A 19,778-nucleotide genomic window follows, 5' to 3' on the forward strand; every position below is an offset into this window, starting at 1 on the left:
CCTTTAAGAGGCCACCAAGATTGCCAGATTTGGACAATTTTCGGGTCTGTTCTGATCCAACAATGGATCCATCTTTGCGCGGAAATAAGACTAATAATGTGTAGACAAAACGGGAATTCCACAACAACAAAAAGCAGCAGGACAAGAACTTCTGCCTTCTTTCGCGGATTTTTTCCTACCTAAAGCAAATATGGATATGTAACCTACACCAATGAATAGAGGCACATTTGCAATTTCAGATGCCAAAAGGATTGAAAGATTTGGAAATTGTCTTTTATGATCCAATATATTGAGCAATTTTTGTGCGGGAACAGGACCAATAATGTGTAGACAAAGCGGGAATTTCACGAAACTAGCAATATTATATCATTTACATCAAAATTTATGTTAAGTGCTTTGACACCACTGAGTATAAAGCGTCACATATCAACACTTCATTATTTGAGCAACACAACAGCAAGTTGCTTTTGCATTTTAAAAATCCGTGCCTTTAAATTTCACCTTCAGGACCACAATTTCCTTAACAATTATGTTTTACTTAGAACATTTGTTGGCCGTTTTAGTAGTTTTCAATCATCATAAGCATGGAGAATCCGCCCCACTGATGATTTTGATTGCGAATGTTAACTTCGTTTTTGTTTAATTACGGCAATCAGGTTCGCATGATAAAAATTCAAAAGTATGCAGCTTTTCTTGACTTCAGTAGACTGGTATTTTCCTCTAAAATAGTTCATAGGGCTTAGGCGTCACTTCCACCCATAATGATGCAAGATATGGGGCGGAGAGAACCCCCCCGCCTTTGTGTTGGTCATTGTTTGGTCGGAATCTCAGGAACTCTTTACAGACTTCTGGAGGATGTGTTGGGTAACAATAGTCTAGAGTGCGTATAGGGATTGGACGTATTGGGGGGGGGGTACCCATCGGCCCTATATCGCGTACGGTATCCTTCCATCAGTTGCACTACCAGTGGCGTAGCCACGGGGACGGGGGAGGGGGGGACGTGTCCCCCACAAATTCCCGGTGCCCCCACGTGTCCCCCCCCCACAAAAAACCTTGATGAATGGATATTGAAGAAGGCTTGAAAAAAAAAAAGCTTGAAAAACCACACCACTGAAAGCTGGTGCCCCCATCAGGGCGTTTTAGATGGGTTATTCTCAACAATCTCTGTCACTGTTGAGTCTATTTTTGAACATAATGTGGCCCAACTCTGGAAGTTTTCTTGTCTGCTAAACAAGTTTGCTTCAATCATTTTCTGGCATTTGTATAGTTTCTTGCACATGCTTTGCTCAAAGTTTTAGGCTACCGTCTATTTTTCGTTTCAAGCTGCCATGCTGGTGTGTATATGCTCGCTGTGGTAGTTGAATCTGACAGTCAATAATTACATGGTAAACGTGGCAGAACATTCAAAGAGACATGTACCTAGTTTGAACATCAAAGAAGCAACAATAATTCCAATGAACAATAAAATATACCAAAAGCGTCTCTTTGCTTGCATTTTACAAATGTCTGCTGATTTGCAACACTCGGCTGGCCAAACTTAGCAATTGGCCGCTACGGTGAATTCGAATGTGCATTGGTACCGGCAATTCTTTTCAAGTTTTAATTAGTCGACCAAAATAATGTGAAAAATCTAACGTGCATTTAAATTTGTACAAAGGAAAGGAGGGTGATTAATCATCAAGGCGATGAGGGCGCTATAACCGATGACTAATGACACGGAGGGAAGTCACTCAGTCGGGCTACCTTAAAATTTAGTGCACCTTTCTCCTGTATTGGCATCAGTTACCAGCGAGCGGGTCAAAGATATTTTAATTCTGAAACGTCAGCTGAACAAAGCTGAAACAAGTGACGAAGATTGTCCTCACTCTACATCAAAATGACCCGTAAGTGGTATACTTTTTATTATTATTATAGATTCATATACAGATTTCTTAAAATTTAATGTTCAAATAAAGCATGTGATTTGTTAATTTAACATATTTAATTAATTTGAAAGTAGGCCTACGCCAGTTCCCCAACTTGTCACGATGACATGTTGTGACTGTAGGCCTAGGCGTCAGAACAGGCATGTCATCCCAGACAGAAATAGCCTCCAGCACTGTCATGATAAGCCTTTTTCACGTTTCATATGTGCAAGCAGAGGGAAGAAATTCATGACAACAACGTTGCGTAACGTTTGGCAAATGGATGCTCGCAATAAACCTTTTTGAAGTTGGCAATGCATTATATAGGCGTGATGGGTGATGAGGATGACAAACAAGCAATGCATTTCATGCACAACCCTATGGGGGAAGTGAACCAGTCAAAAATCAAGCTACAGTTTTCTACTAAATTTGTCTTATGTATCTGCTCATCAACTCACAGATGCATGCGTATTATATTAGGGCCTAATCATATAGTAATATAGGGAGGCTCATAAATTTTGCAACTATTTTTTTTATGTTTTCTTTTGGACTTGATTTTGGAGAGGATGTAATGAGAAACATTTTGATATAGTTTGGATTCCATCGGTCCTTGCAAAACAAAGAAATACTGATTTATAGTTGGCCTAGGGGTATTTCAAGATGTTTTGGGACTTTTTTTTGCATGTGTAATGCAGAGGAAACTGATGTTTTTGTACACGAAAATGAGTGGGTTTTGACTGAAAAGCTTAAAATCCATATTTTTGTAAAATCTACCTTATTTCAATGAATTAAATATTGGGTGAAAGAAGGCAGACCCTGGCTCTTGTATATATGGTAATTGGTCTTTGTGTGTAGCCCAGAAATGAAAAGACCGAATTTGCATCATAATCACCAGTTTCACAATAGTCCCCACTTTGAAAAGATGCAAGTTGCAAGTTGGGTCTTGACAAAGCGGTGTCAGTAGACAAAGTTGAGGCATACATGTACGTGCAACAATCTCTTGATCATTATTAAGTAACAAAGGAAGTGTTTGCTTACAAGGGGACGCTTCCATCTTTTTTGATTCAGAAAACATTTGGTCATTTACATTATAGTGACATCTGCCATCCCACAATGTTCCAGTCACATGCACATTGACCCAATGGTTGTGGATTTTGAACAGCAGTGTGGGAGAAAAAGTGACTTTCTTATCTTACTTTCTGTTAGTGATAGTTACTACAGGCTTATACCTGTACATGTGCACTGCTGTCATGCTGTTACATGCAGTAAGTTTACTCTTGGAACAAAATGCTACTCAGGACTAATCACAGGTTGGCTTTGTGAATGAAACTTTTCATCAACCAGTCAGTGACTGCTTACCAAACCGTTTCCACTGTTACCAGTTTTGTTTCCAGTGTGTTGCAGGGTTTGTTTGTGGATACATGGTCAACATTGCTATTTTCACCCATAACTGCATAATGTCCATTAATTTATTTCCCAGATACCTTGTATTGAACGTGTACATTTACATAGCAAATACATGTATCACACCTTTTATCTTCGTTTTGGAACTGTACCTACTTGTAGCCACAAAGGAAATACTAATAGATGAAGGCAACACATCCCATTTGTACTGGATTCTTTTTTTTGCTGACCCTGGCAGATTCTCTGAAAGATAGAGGATTGAGATTTTGGGACTTCTAAAGGTCGGATAGCAGATTCACAACTCAAAAATGCAGGGCACTCTTCATCAGTATCATTTGGGACCAGTTACACTGACTGGGACCAGCTACACTGACTGCTTCTGCACAAATGACTCAATAATAACTGCCAGAAATGATTAAGCTGATACAGAAGTATCTGACTTTAATAGATGTACTTGTAGCTTGCCAAAGAAGCCTTTTTTGGCCTCTATGGCATTTTTATATGTAAATACATGTACATGTATGTTAAGTCTCATATAAAGACTAGCGCATACGGTCACTTCATGTACAAGTGTGTATCAAAAAAGCACAATGTGAGTTGTTTACAGATGTTCCAGGCAGGCAGTGGACATTAGAGTCATGTCTAGTTCACCATCTTTTATGCATAATCTATGCACCCTAATGGACGACACATACATGTACATGCCAATGTTTAAAGTTTTGAAGGATGCATCAGAGCAAAAGGTTTAAGATGTTTAAGTTGTATAAACCTTTTGAGAAAGATTCTGCTAGGATTAAAACGTCAGGCCCTCTAACTTTTTCACTTTGTATTGTTAATTCATGTACATGTACTTTTAGGTCACTGTAGTCAGCGATGAGTTTGCAGCAGTTTTTGTGCTTTAAATTTCAGCAGTTTAAATTTTTTCTTTTTGACTGAATAGGTGGTAATCAGCGAGAATTGGCAAGGGCCAAGAACCTGAAGAAACAGCAAGAACAGCAGAAGAAAAAGGCAGCAAAGACAGCAGGAGGAAATGCAGGCACAAATCTGGAAAGTAGACGTCAGAGGTACAGTCTGGGTTATCACTGATTGTCATTGTTCCCTTAGCAATTTTTTTTTTCAAGAACCTTCCCAAATCCTCCATAATCCTTTACGATGCCAGGAAGCTGGAAAAAATAGCACATTCTGTGTACTTCCAAACTTTATGGTGGATTTTGTAGGATCCTGGAGGGTGGCAAATTGGAAGAAATTAGACTTAGTGTTGCTTTTTAATGTTACTGTGCTTGGTATTACCGTGTGACCATATAGTATCATTCCATGTACCGGCAGACCAGTTCACACCATATGCAGAGAGTTTGAGGCATGTTTGCCTCTTGTATGATCACAGTTTTGGAAATTGCCATTCGTAAATTGCCCCCTGCATTTGTCAGATATACATGTATGCCATGCTTCAAATCAAATGTGATTTTCCGTTCAATTAGGAGAAAAATTTGCAAAAGTGAAAAAAAAAAATTTAACTCAGTTTGCCAAAAATGGTGTCTTTTTTTCGTGCAGGGATGCCGATGTGATGCGCAAAAAGCAACAACAAGCAGAGGAAAAGAAGGCAGAGCAGGCAGGAACAAGCAAGAAGTAACCCCAGCCCTCCGGAGGATCTCTCAGGCCAAGGTGACATGGAATCCAGGCCATCCCATTCCTCCCGGAGGCTACTTATAAATACTGGCCAAGATATTTGTAGATAAGGCAAAAAACAGATGAAATATTTTTGTTTCCCCAACCTTTTCCCAAGACTGAGCTCAAGAATGACTGATTTGGCCTCCAGATTAATTGTAAAATGTTTGCACTCTTTTGGATTTGTATCACTTGCTTTTGTTTGCGTTGCCTTCTCTTTATCACAAATTAAATAGTAATATGAAAATATTTACGATTATCTTGTCATTACTTGTTTGATGTTTCCACTTAATTATTCAGAAACATCATGCACAAGGACTTAACCAAGCACTGATCTGTAATCATGCAAGGTGTCCTTTTAACAATAATCCACCTGATTTAAGAGATTTGACTTCTGGCATGCTAGAGCAATGAAGTCCTGCTGTGTGCAAGCATTGCCAATACATGTACATGTAGGTCACCCGCATTAACTACCTAAAAATAAGTCCCGTTTTTACTTGAGTAAGAAAGTTTTGATAATTTTCTATTCATCAAGTGCTGGTATTAAAAGCAAATCCTAGTTTGTGAATTACTTTACTAATACTGTTCAGCAGTTGTAAAAGCAACGTTGAATGAAGACCAGATTTGAATGTACTGTGTTAAAGTCAACACTAGGTACAGACAAACAGTTCTTTGAAGTCAATAAAATCATTTACACATCTCAACATTTTTGATGTAGCCAACATTGTTTATTTACAAAAGATTATATGGAAATAAAGAAACAGCATTTTTGAACTTCTAAACAGAATCTGTGATGGTTGGTAATTATCATTTACAGTTTTTGCAGATCAACTGGTATTCAGAGAAAGACCCAATTCGATGTGGGTAGTCTGTGATGGTTTTCTGGGCTTTAACTCTCCCTGAGCCATGATGTCACATTACTACATCTTGATACAATCTCCAGATATCCCAGGAAAGTGCTGATAAACACGTTTCATCTGGAAGTCAACTACATTGTAAAGCAGTGAATTTCATTTTCTACAATCATGATGCCGTGTCCAGCAACACTGAACAATGCATAATGTTAAAGATCCTTACAATCAAACCATATCCAGAGACTAAGAAAACATCTCACAAAATCATTGTCCTGCCAACACCATTCAGTACTGTTGGATGTTGCTGCATTCTGCAGGGATGAAGATGTAGCTTTGGAGGGTGGTAAAATCTTTGAATGCAATGTATTCAATGGTACAGTAAGACTGCTGGAAAAGGGTCTTGACTAGACCACGGTGGTCTTGAATTTGGACTTTGGACCAGCATTAAGGTCAAAGCCTAACATGCAAAAAATCATGGTGCAGCAGTCGGGATTCCACAGGTTTGGTCATGTCAAAAGGTCGTGCCATGCTTCCTAAAGCACTGAGCTACAAAATTATCTAGTTTACATTGTCCAGTCCATGGCTTTGACGTGTCTATTTAGTGTGCTTGGAAACTACAAAATGTAACGGGGGACCTCGGCATGATAATACTGAAACCTTCACAGTTGCATTTGTGAAATAAAGGAGAATGGAATTGAGAAGCAGGCACTTTGCCAGATTCCAGTAAGTTACATGTGTATTCCTTAAAGACAAAAACCTTTCATATCTATTAATGTGTTCTTAAAATTTGGGAGGGGTGGATTTATGGATTAAAGATGAAAAAAAAAAACTAGAAAAAGTGGGTAAGATGGAACAAGTGACTGCTGTTATCTCGACTGTGCCCCGCTAGTTCTTGACCGTGACTGCCATTCTTTGGATTGTCTCCTCCGCTGGTCTTGGTTCTGAGGTGATGCTGTCTGGCTGGTGCCCCGCCCTTGTTTTAAACCCTGAGATGATGTAGGAGAGACAAGAAGCAAGACTCACTGATTTACCATTTTAATGGGGGGGGTTTAATCATGAAATTTGCTGACAGACTATCAGCAAATTCCTAAATGCAATGGAGGTCTGATTCCTTGACCTGACAGGTGGCCCCCTCCCTTCTCCATTCTTGCTGACAGCACCAAAGTTTTGCCGGGGGGGGGGAACTGACATCCCACACCAGTGCATTTTTATGAAATGGAACAATCACCACTTATGCCTTGTATAGTTGTTCTCATGCTAATCCAGCACTTGATCACATACTTTTTTCTCATACGTTTTGCAACTTATAAGCCTTGAAGGCCTGCTTGCTTACTTCTACTACCAAAATAGTAAAAGCAGTGCTCTAGTATTAACCCACGACAACTGTGGATGTACCTTGGGTCACATTTGCATGTAAGAGTGACCACACTGTAATGTCTTCAAGTGTCTGTGTGAGCAGCCAAATGTGTAAACAACTACTTGATAAGGACTGACCTGGTAGTATCCGGTGTGATATCCGCTCATATACCATGACATAAGCATGGTGTGCAGGGCCTCTTCATCCCCTTGCTGTGCCTCAGCAGGAATAGACATGGGTGTGGGAGGGGGAATGTCAGAGGGTAGAGGGGGCACTGGCATTGCTAAACCCTGAGCAGAAAACAGCAAGACAGAGGAGAACATTAAATCATTGTCAATCAATCATTCTGTTGCATCATGCCAAAGCCAAAGAGATCAAAATTAAGACTTGAAGGTTTTCATGGTGAAAGAACTCTATAAGTAAAACGATTGTGGTTAGACAGAAGATGGACAGAGTACACTGTTCGAAACGTCAAGTTATTCCCTGCTTCTTCTCAGAACCACACATACTCAAGAAAGAGATTGATCCATGGTGTAACTGCTATCGTTACTCATCGCTACTCATTGAGATCAAAATTGTAATTTAAAGCGGTACTTAAAAAAATAATATTGACATTTGGGGTTCTGGGAATTGACTTGCCATCCCCAAACCAAAATGCATTAGATTTCTCAACCAAAAAGCAGGACAAGATAAATAAGAGGCATTTCTGTCCACAGCAAGTCCGATTTCCGAAACACACTTATGGCCAAATCTATTGTTTATGTTGGGCTGATGACATTATTCTTTCGACAAATTTTAGCATGCATGCATGCAACCCTGCCTGGTGCAGTTGTAGCTACAGCTCCATAACACAAGATGGTTTGATGAGCTTACAGAGAATATGCTCCATATTAAAGTTGTGTGTAGTCTCAGATTTTATGATCATTTTGTAAGAATACTTTTGAATTCATGTCAAAAACAAGTCATTGAAAGCAAGTCTCAACATGAATGGTTGTCTGATTAAGGTACTCAGGACAGAAATTTGGTTTTACATACCGGTATGGTAGCTCTATGGGTACACACAAATTGCAATGTGCTGTAGTAGTAACATTCTTTTCATAAGTTTGACGTGAGGTCTCAGACCAATAAAATGACAGTACCGTACATGTATCCAAAACAGGATTTAATAAATTCTCCTGAAAGGGTTTTCACAGTTCTGCCTTTTCTTCAGTCATCAATGATTTCAGCCTTGAATTTATATTTATGTGACTGTGTGTGGTATCGTACAAAATGTGCTCTGTTGGACACAAGCTTTGGCTGTTTGAGCATGTTCTGCTTATTAAGAACTGCAGTGACCAATTCCTGAAACAATCTCAGCTCCCTAGGGAGCATACAGCTACATTCTGACTGTACAAATAAAATTGCTGCAAAGCTTGCTACATATTAGAGAATTAGATCTCTTTGGTGAAGTGAAGTAACTGACAGTGTAAAAGCCAGATTGCCATTTCAAACACACAACCAGGTTTCAAGATTGAACAATTTCCTGTTTTGGAATAGTTTGTCACGCATGCAAACATATGGATGGTAAAATGATACTGATAACAAGTAAGCAACTTGCTTTCCATATTATGCATTAGGTATAAAATTTTAAAACAGTTGAAATAAATGATGTTAGACAGCCTTTTGAAGCTTTTTTGGTGAGCAATATCTCAACCTTATTTTTGATGGCATGAAAATATCACTGGCTGGTGCACTTGTATAAATTCATTGCCTGTATTAAATCAGCAGTTGGCAAATCTCGATATGAGCATGTACAGTTGGAAAACCAAATGGGCTTGTTCATGGAACAAGTTTCATTGAAGAAAATCACTCACCTGTGGCATGTACCCATGTCCATGGAAAGGGGGATATGAAGGGAAACCAGGCAGAGTGAAGCCATGTGACTGAGGGATGGAAACACAAGTCAATTACTCATTTGAACTCTAAAGGTGATCCCCGTAATATCATAAACCCACTTTGATATGATATCCAAACACAGCTTTTGGTGGTCCATTGCTGGATGATTTCAATTAAATTTTATTGAAACAAATTATATCCAGAAACTGACCAGGTGCTTACAAATGATTACAAAGATGAACAAAGAAACTGACTGGAGTGGGACTTGAACCTGCAGCCAGTGGAATACCGTAGCGGTGCTCTACCACCTAAGCCATCCAGCTCTAAGGCAGTGGCTCTTCCCATTTGTCAATATCTTTGTTTGGGGGACGCTAGCCAGAAGCCATTAAACCCAAAACACCATGTAGCCAGGGTTGATGCTTAAAAAGCCGCATCCTCTCTGAGTGATCCCTGTTCACCTCTGCCCAGGTTGTATCGCGTTATTGGGGCATGATCCCTGGCAATCCCTGGGAAAAGCCACTGACATAGGGCTGGATAGCTCAGTTGGTAGAGGACTGGTACGGTATACTGGAGACCACAGGTTCAAGTCCCATTCCAGTCAATTTCTTTGTTCATCTTTATAATTAAATTTTATTGGACTATGTATCACCTTGCTCTTAATTTCTTTAGACACTGTGCTTACACTGATTGCATTGAGGTGACTACATGTACTAAGTTACCAGAGATGTACAATCAAAAAAGCACCATAACACCTTCATGACAGATGACAATTGACTTAATGACATACTGATCTCATGCCATACATGTATGATGACAGACAATGCCCTCCAGGATTCTGAAGTTGTACAAGTGTAATCTAAGGTGATGCTGTCACTTTGGTGGCACTGCACTCATTCACGCTCCTTCAACTTGAGGTGCATGTGTATTTTGGCAACTCACAATATCCTATGTTACGTCAAATTGGTATTCAACGCACGTATGTACATTACCATCAGCATGCAAGTGTGGCACCAGTGCTGCAATGGCTTCTAATTCTGGTTACTACATGTACATGTAGCCTTGACAATGCAGCCTTTGATGAAGGCTGCAGGCCTAGTTCATGATATGTGTTTGCATGGGGCACAGTGTTTATTCATGCACATGTGGTCGTGTCATTCGAGTTGAATCAATGTTAGTCGTTGGAACAATGCTACGATTGCTTGAGTATCATCACCATGCCAGAGCCCATTCTAAATGAATGTCTGACGTAGTGTGCTGGCACTCTTTGAGACTTTTGTCAGCTAGCCTATCAAAGCTACTATTCAGAAATGACAAAGATGGCTGTTAATACAATGTAGCTGTCAGCATTATGTAGAACTCAATGACTGGTCACGATCTGGTCCTCAAGTCAGAGATGATTCAAACCAAATTGAAGAATCTTCACGAGTATCAAGGACATGCAAACCACAATACATGTACATGTACGTTGGCTAATATGTGAAACATCAACCTAGTCGTCATAAAACAAGATAATGGTGCAATCAGAGGAAACTTACCATTGGGTGTGGTGGCCAATGCACTGGTGGGGGTATGGGTGGCCTGAAAGGCTGCTGAGATGGATACCAGTGGTTGTCATAGGAATAGGCATTGAGGCGATTTCCTCTGACCCCTGACCCAGATGGTGCTGGACTCTGGTTGTGGTTTGAATATTCCATGGATTCATAACCAGCCTTCAGAATGTACATGTAAATCACAAAGTTGGGCAAAGAGTTGATATTAGGGACATAAAATGGTCTCTATAAAAAGTTCTGGAAAGGGACAACAAAATGACGCATTTTGGTACGACATGTATATGTCATTCTCAACAAAGTTGTAATTCTTATTGGATAAAACTTGGTTCATGTCTAAAACACGATGTTAGATGATTCAGCTCAAACATTATTAAAAGAATGTCATACTAGAAAAGTGAGACGAATGCATAGATAAGTCAATGACACTGCTTCCTAGTATTCTAATGTTAAAGTGTTGGCCTGAGAAAAATTGTCTACTCTATCAGTGCCCCGGAGATTACACGTAATGTCTACATGGATAATTATTGCCTTTTAAAATTTCATTCCCATGAACGCAGCACTGGGCATTAACATAAACACCTATGCATATTATGTGCATAAAATATAAAATTGCAAAATACAGAAAGGGCAGAATTTCAGAACAATGGAATCACCTGAGCCAGATACTGTTAGTCAGACATCCTAAACCGGGAAGCTTGACCTTTACCATACAGCAAATTTACATTTTGTAACAAAATGGTCCTCTCTTAGTTTGGACCTGACTAAATTCTTCAAGCCAGAAGATTTGAAGAGTCTCAGCTGCTATAAAGACAATATCACCAGCAGTTGGAGGGGAAAGTTGAACCAAAGAATAAGAAATGATATTTTTGTTCACTAACGGCATTGTCACTGCTACTGCATCAAATTTAGGATGCTACTATGATAAAATGTACCTCAAAGTCTCCATTCACAGGTCGCGAGGGTGAGCCGACCTCTGACCCCGCTGACATGAGGTCATCCAAGTCTTTCTCTTCCTCATTACCATATCCGACAAATGTGACCCAACATGTGCCCCTGTCATGGTCAATCAGTTTGATCACTGCATCGTATGTGTACTCATCCTCGGTGTAAATAGCGCGACATCGGTCACCGACTTTCCACTGGTATTCAAAAAGAAAGTGGGCAGAGTAAGAGACAGAGAGAGGATAAATATGCCATGAGGTTATGGCAACAAATTTGGACAAGGTCACCAGCTCAAAAGGGCATGTCACCTCTTGCTTCAGAATATTTCTATACTAAATCTGGGTTTGTACAGAAATTTACTGGGAACTTTATAATCAGCAGTCCTTTGCAGTTGGGGAACACGCCTTTGATCTGCACATCATAAGGACTACTACGTCAAAATTATTTGCAGGGTAGGGGTTCATAGATCTTCAAGCAACACGCCTCTTACTGTGTGTTTCTTATGTCTCTTCTGACTCCAATGCTTTCTCTTCTTACGTTGGTTTCCACTCTTTGCAGACTTTCTGCCATTCTCTGGCCCACCACTTTCTTCATTACTGGCCTCGCCCTGGACAGGACAAGCATACACATACATGTATGTATATACTCCTCAGGTATTTTGGGTAGGTGTACCTGAATATATCGAAATCTAACACCCACAGTTTCAATTAAAATATTTCTCTGCATTATTTTTGTCATAACTTTCAGAACTTTTTTGTTGTGACAGAATTTACATGAATCTAAAGATGAACAAAGAAACTGACTGGAGTGGGATTTGAATGTACGGCCTTCGGAATACTGCACCAGTGGTCTATCGAGTTGTCCAGCCCTATACTGGCGGCTCTTCCCATTTGTCAATATCTTTGTTCAGGGGGTGCCAGCCAGAAGCCAATAAACCCGAACCACCATATAGCCAGGGATCACACCTCAATTACATGATACAATCTAGTCAGTTTCCCTGTATGACTTGTTTCAAAATTTACATGAAGTTACCTATTAAAAGCACAGCGTTTACCTAAAAAACCAAAGCATTTCCACAACGAAAAAAGATGTCTAACTTTCTATAAATAACAAATCATCACAGTTTAAAAGATTAAGTTGAAAAAGAGCACATGAACTTAAAACATGCACCACTTACCCTGACAGTTTTGATTGCTTTGTCATAGGCTTTAATCAATGCAGTGTCATCCCAGATATCCGACAATTCATTGTCATCGCTCTGATTGAAATTTGGGGGAAAACCAATGAAGTTTTAATATACCAGAATACATATACAAAATTTTGAGATTTAGAAATGTTAAAAATGCCAAGTGTCATGAATGTCTTGGATCACTCACAACAGGTGTTTATAGCAATGGCCAAAGGGTACCTGTGCGTTTGTGCAGATGTTATGCAGTAGCCAAGGGTATGGACGGAATCCAGTATTACGGCACCAGAATAAGGCTACATGTAAAGGACGATTACGAGCAACCAGTCCACTGAGACCGGTGCACTGGACTACCATTCCCTGTATCCTTGGCCCTACACCTGTACAGGTCCATGTTCTGGGCAACCTGTCCATGAAGGCCGGTGCACTGGACTACCATTCCCTGTATCCTTGGCCCTACACCTGTACAGGTCCATGTTCTGGGCAACCTGTCCATGAAGGCCGGTGCACTGGACTACCATTCCCTGTATCCTTGGCCCTACACCTGTACAGGTCCATGTTCCGGGCAACCTGTCCATGAAGGCCAGTGCACTGGACTATCATTCCCTGTATCCTTGGCCCTACACCTGTACAGGTCCATATTCCGGGCAACCTGTCCATTAAGGCCAGTGCACTGGACTACCATTCCCTGTATCCTTGGCCCTACACCTGTACAGGTCCATATTCTGGGCAACCTGTCCATGAAGGCCAGTGCACTGGACTATCATTCCCTGTATCCTTGGCCCTACACCTGTACAGGTCCATATTCTGGGCAACCTGTCCATTACGGCCAGTGCACTGGACTACCATTCCCTGTATCCTTGGCCCTACACCTGTACAGGTCCATATTCTGTGTGACCAGTCCACTGGAACCAGTGCACTGGACTATCATTCCCTGTATCCTTGGCCCTACACCTGTACAGGTCCATATTCTGTGTGACCAGTCCACTGGAACCAGTGCACTGGACTATCATTCCCTGTATCCTTGGCCCTACACCTGTACAGGTCCATATTCTGTGTGACCAGTCCACTGGAACCAGTGCACTGGACTATCATTCCCTGTATCCTTGGCCCTACACCTGTACAGGTCCATATTCCGGGTAACCTGTCCATTAACCCTCCTTTGGTTTTACAGCACAAATGTGCACAAATGCCCACAGTCACTGGTGAGCATGTATTTTCTATATGGAACTCAAACATGCACAGGTTCAGTGTGTACACAGTAGGTTGTCAGCACAAAATGACCCAGGGTCTTTTGTGCAGTCCTCTTCATTGCATTTGGTTTACTGCACAATGATGCACATGAAACAGTGAAGCACAGTTGTTGGGCAGCACAAAAGTGCAATCTGACATTCCTGTGAGGGACAGTTAGTGCAGTGCACAACACTTCAACACAGCTGTGCTTCTTTGAGGTGTTTACCAAATGACCCAAAGAGTGACTTCCACATAGGAGGGTTAAGGCCAGTGCACTGGACTACCATTCCCTGTATCCTTGGCCCTACACCTATACAGGTCCATATACAGCAATGCATACCTGAGCAAATTAGTGATTTCCTAAAACAGCAATTTCCTGAGCCTCCCTTTTTGTAACCAATGTTGTCATTTTTTGTCACCTCAATGCTGCTATCCTTTTACACTGTACTATACATGAACCAGTTCATCCCTGATTGTTGAACACACCATAAACAGTCAGGATCTTTTGGTTTGGGAACCAGACAGTGATAACACATTGATCCCAACAGAGCCCTATTTTCTCCAGCGAGTTCATGTCTAGCAACTGGACATGTAAAGATGAAGCCGTGTATAATATAATTACACATTGAATGTCTTTGGGTAAATGGGCCATTAGGTGTTTGTGTTGAGTTGTGTATCACATGCCTGCGGGGCAATGACTTCACATTTGATCCCTGGGTGTACACTGTACATGTACAGGTATACTTGCTTCCTACATACCGTACATCACGGTAGAGTCGCTGCATGGGAAATTAGGCATTTTACGTTGCCAATAAGCCCACAATTGGCAATATATTCACCCAGGTAATCAATAACCTATGGCCTGAGGATTGGTTTCATAAAAACAGAATGAAAAATGTGCAACTTTTGGTAGGTTTTAGCACTTTTTAATAAAAAATGTAGTTTTTCTATGCTTGCTTTTTAATCTGATTGCGAGTCAGCTTAATGGTAGAGTTGTCTGTCTATTTGAGGCATAGACATCCGAGTTGTCCCATTGGTTGAGTTGTCCTGAGTTGAGTTGGCAAACAGTCAAGTTGTCCAAGCCTTGATAGTTGGTATGTATACCTTGGTTGTATTGCCGTTATGCGTGTACATGTACTATACACCCTTGGCAGAAAGTTTTTCATAAAACTAGTATGGACACTATCCGACATCCTGTGCACAATCCTTAAAAGACTAGTCAGAAAAATATGAAGTGTTTTCAACGTGACTACCCCAATATTTTTACTGCTAAATTTGTTTCTTTAGGACATTCTATTGTTTTCAGAGAGCTAACACAACAGATCATGACAGGGAAACTTAGTGATGTCCGTATACAGGTCAGGGACCAAGGCTGGATCTAGCAATGTTGCTATACTGTGTATACGTTACCTAATTTAGCAACAGCGACATCACTTAAAGTTATTTATAGATTATGCCTCTCAAACGAACCTGATCTCTTCAGTGATGTAAATCTTCGATAAAAATGGCAATGATTTTCCTGATTTAGACTGCATAGCATGTGTTTTACAGCAATATTCCTTTCAGCTACATTTACAGGTTCCCTTAAAGTGCACAGCTAAGATTTCACTGCTGACTCTTCCCAGGTGGTGTCAAAGTTTTTACTGCCAGGTACACATATTCAGCCGACAAAAAACTGTTATGCAAAAAACTGGACTTCTTGATCAACTTGCTTTGTGTATAAAAATGTTGGTATTCAGTGTCTTGATTGACTGCGTGGAGCATATTTTATGATTGTGTGGACGATGTGGACCCTTTCCAAATATAACTCGGGACAACTTGACCATTGAGACAACTCGACTGGTGGGACAACGTGACTGTTTACCAAGTGGTCCATCAAGACAACTCAATCATGCAAGGCAGGAACATGATGGAGGGTTGGGGCATTTCGACGGACTGCACATCTGCATGTTAAGGCAAATTTGCATGTGTCACGTTACATTGCGGCTCGACTCACTGGACACAGCATGCACAGGGACCCATGACACGACTATTTACAGGACCAATGGAGGGGGGGGTACGTTAGCTTTGCCAACCAGTGCGGTGCAAGGCCATGACGGCAATGCGGCATGCCTGGTGACAAGGCGCAAAGTGCACGAGTGCCTCAGCCGCACCAGTGATCAGTTGCTTTTCTGCAGGTTTGGGAGAGGGAGAGCGTTAACCTGTCTCCCAGTCCTTTCTCTTTTTCTAATTTGGAGAAAAGACCAGGGCAATGTGACTGTAAAGCATAAGTGCACTCATTGGGAGTCAAATTGTCTCAATCGATGATTTGTACCAATGGTTGAATTGTGCAAAGAAGCACAGATGATCCAGATGTCTAACTGGTTGAATTGTCTCAATTCTCAACATGGTCAAGTTGTTCCCAGTCAAGTTGGTGACCAGTCAAGTTGTCTGAGCCCCCTTTCATGCACATGTGACTGCACAATGTAAATGTTCTTTGCGAAAGAAACTAAATTTTTGATTAGCTTTATTGAGGAGTATAAATTCTTTCGATAAATTTCTTCATCAATCTCATTTTGCAAATTGTATGATTTGGGTGTGGTGTGTTTTCCAGAACAGTATCTATAATGGAAATCTCAAAAACTTTTGAAATCTTGTGAGAATGAAATGAAGTACGCCTAATTGTTGCTTGATCAAGCGATGGCCCAGTGTCGACAGATCAAGCCTTGGTCCCTGAGGGCTCAGACAACTCGACCGTTTGCCAACTCAACTCGGGACAATTTGTCGATTGAGAAAAGTCACCTTGCAATGAGTGCAGTATGTGTTTACAGTCACTTCGTCCACACATTATTATCAATTATTTCTGGTAATGACAACAAGGATTCCTCAAAAGCACCCTAGGCACTGTAGCTCGCAAGCCTGAAAAAACCTGTAAAGAGGAAACAATGAGAAGCAGTTACAGCCAGCAGTGGTGCTAACCAAGTCAATTAATTCAAGTCCATCACAATTCCCTGCATTTTCCAGTAAGTCATGCAAATCCATCACAAGTCATTCTGTCGTAAGCCAATTCACAAGCTACATGTATTCAAATGAGCTGTGACAAAAGCATTCTTATGTCATTGTTCACACTGTAACTAATGATTGGTCTTGTGTGGGGACTTGTGACTGGCCTTGTAAAGGGATGACGAACAAATGCACCATTTGCCAATTTTTTGATATGTCTTGACACGGAACAGCCGTCTGCGGGCTGGGGTCAAGTGACGTAAAGTTCAACAGACTTATTTTAATTTTAAAAGTGAGAGTGAGACTGTGAGATTAAATGGGTAAAGGCAAAAAGACTGGAAAATACCAGAATAACGTGAGCGGTCATTAGAAAGCGGAGAGACTAAGGATCATTTGTGTGTGCCAAAAAATTTGCGACTATGATTATAAGAGGGTGCGCCGAAGATTTCACCATGCCGACACGAAATTGCGTATATGGATGTACATGTATGGCTAAGGATGGAGCGGGAGCGAAGTCTGTGCCACACTAGTGGGGGCTAGGTAGCCAACAACTTAAGTCCATTCACTAAAGTACATTCATGCAAGTATTTATGTTGCTTCGACCTGATTCTGATGCGATTATACTGGGAAGACTGGGATGACGCAGTTTTACAAGTCGGTGCACGGCACACTGAAAAGTGCTTCCTAATTTTCACCTATGCAACTCCATGCACCGTTATAGGCTGACTTTGTAAGCCTTTTAAATTTTTTTTGCGTCCAGCTCACTAATCCGTATAAATTTCATTTTGTTGGATTTACGTAATATAAACATGTTGCTTTTTGGTGTCAGGTCAACTCGCCCCCTGACCGACTCGCCCCTTACCAACCCGCCCGTTACCAACTCGCCCCCTCTTAAACTCGCCCCTTACAAACTCGCCCTCTGACCAACTCGCCTCCCTGGCCGACTCATCCCCTGGCCAACTCGCCCCCTGGCCGACTCGCCCCCTGACTGACTCTCTTGGACCGTCAGTCAAGTATGGCTGGCCCAATCTGTAAAAAAACCTGAATGGTTCTAAGCAACAATGCGACAAGAACGACTCACGGAGGATGATGGATATTTGGACACTAATGACTTATTCAAACGTTTTAGCGCTTCCCATGTCCACTGTCTGATTAGGTTATTTGTACATCAAACATACCCTCAGGATCAACAACTTCGAACCCTCCGTCCAATTAATATTTGGGTATGTGACTGAGGTCCGCAGAAGGAATGCGTCGCAGCTGGGCAGATGGCCCATACACACAATATCACTGAATTAGTTTTACTAATAATAAAAAAAAAATTTACCTCAAATTCCCCAGAAAGTGAACATCCACCAAGTTAACCAGTTCAACTTTCATAATTCTCAACTTTGAGTGCCTGCTGCAAACCCCCAAACCTATTTTTACGGGCAGCAATCACTGATTCCATCTCCGACTGATTGTATTTTTTTTTTTATTACATGGTGAATGGGCCGGCCATACGTGCTTGGCAAACTTAGTGGGGGAGGGGGCGAGTCGGTCAGGGGGCGAGTTGGTCAGGGGGTTGAGTTGGCTAGGGGGCGAGTCGGCCAGGGGGTGAGTTGGAAAGGGCGAGCTGGTAAGGGACGAGTCGGCCCGGGGGCAAGTTGACCTACAATCTACACTTTCATATCTAAAAGAATAAATGAAGTGAATATGAGACATTGTAAATCATACACAATTTCGTGGAGAAAATGCACGAGAACGTTACTACTTGATTATACTCCTGGATGACTTGCTTGAACTTACATGTACTTCCCGAGGACAGATGAGGTATCCTCATCACTGAGGAAATTTAGTATTCAACAGTGGAAGGTACAAGTTTACATGTTTTGGGGTTTCCCAAAAGGCGGCAGGTGGTTTTCGGCCGTCCTCTGATGATTAAAAGTACCTGTTAGGTGGTTATTGTTTGTCTGTTGGGCTTTCTTGACGTTTTTTTAGTTGTCGGCATTTGATAATTTTCGTTTTGTACGTTTTCCAGTGGTTGGTAGGCTTAGGTGTTTCAAGAAAGGTCTTCTGGTACATTTGTTATTGGTTTTTGGTGTTTTCCGGTATTTAGGTTGTTTTTGGTAATTAGTATGTTTATTGGTTTTTAGGGTGTTTGTTGATGTTTTCAGTGTTTAGGGTATTTTCCGGTAATTAGGGTGGTTTTTTATGTTTAGCCTTTTGGGTGTTTTTTGATGTTTTCGGTGTTTTATGGTGTTTAGGGTAGGCCTATTTTCCAGTGTTGTTTTCCAGTTGTTTTCCTGTGTTTTCAGTAATTTTTCTGTGTTTTCCGGCATATGGGGCAGCGCAGACATCCGGGAGTTTCACAAAAGTAACGGTAGCAACCACACCGCGCCGATGAAAACAACTGCAACGAGCGCACACATTCGTACAGATCAAAAAAGATTGTACATGCATAACCTGATCCTCGGACTGGCTGGTGTGTGCGTACGTTGCCAAGGTCGCTGTTTTCACCAGCGCAGTAGGCCTACCTCATTTGGTGAGAATCCCAGATGTCCGCGCTGCACCATTCGACATGTTCGATGAACTGAAATCCAATATTGGCGCTTAGATTTTGAATCCCCCGGCCCCCCTCCCGTTGGATATGCCATTGCCCCTTGCCTTGCCAACTATACAAATAAAGAAGAGAAAATGTCAACACATTTTATACCTTATTCGCCCGGAAGACAAATGCTTCGTTTGTGTCACTCATCGCCGCGTCGCCTGTGTACCGCGTTTCATTTATGAACAGGCGCCCTCTTGCGGTATGTCCAAAAATTCTACGCCGAAAAACAAATTGTC

The 19,778-nt window shown here is 41.3% G+C and overlaps 2 protein-coding genes across 3 annotated transcripts; one reads left to right on the forward strand and one right to left on the reverse strand.

Annotated features, from left to right (window-relative positions):
• Window positions 1-1,729: 1,729 nt before the first annotated feature.
• On the forward strand, window positions 1,730-5,760 carry LOC147799101 (modifier of protein aggregation 4-like). The gene is made up of 3 exons (XM_087136678.1): window positions 1,730-1,883; window positions 4,249-4,372; window positions 4,860-5,760. The coding sequence occupies exons 1-3, from the start codon at window positions 1,877-1,879 to the stop codon at window positions 4,936-4,938; spliced, it is 210 nt and encodes a 69-aa protein (XP_086992804.1). The 5' UTR covers window positions 1,730-1,876; the 3' UTR covers window positions 4,939-5,760.
• On the reverse strand, window positions 5,680-19,747 carry LOC110977277 (survival of motor neuron protein-like). 2 transcript variants are annotated; one of them, XM_022231256.2, is made up of 8 exons: window positions 19,648-19,747; window positions 12,729-12,809; window positions 12,042-12,158; window positions 11,542-11,748; window positions 10,595-10,768; window positions 9,038-9,106; window positions 7,322-7,474; window positions 5,680-6,813 (listed from the first exon to the last, which is right to left on the reverse strand). In XM_022231256.2, exons 1-8 carry the CDS (start codon window positions 19,687-19,689, stop codon window positions 6,694-6,696), a joined length of 963 nt encoding a protein of 320 aa, XP_022086948.2. In that variant the 5' UTR covers window positions 19,690-19,747; the 3' UTR covers window positions 5,680-6,693. The 2 variants fall into 2 exon arrangements, with proteins under 2 accessions (XP_022086948.2, XP_086992802.1); XM_087136676.1 differs by lacking the exon at window positions 19,648-19,747 and adding an exon at window positions 19,469-19,586.
• Window positions 19,748-19,778: the final 31 nt, after the last annotated feature.

Source organism: Acanthaster planci, linkage group LG05 (assembly GCF_054643075.1).
Source record: "Acanthaster planci isolate LZ-2023a linkage group LG05, COTS_SCS, whole genome shotgun sequence".
NCBI lineage: Eukaryota > Metazoa > Echinodermata > Asteroidea > Valvatida > Acanthasteridae > Acanthaster > Acanthaster planci.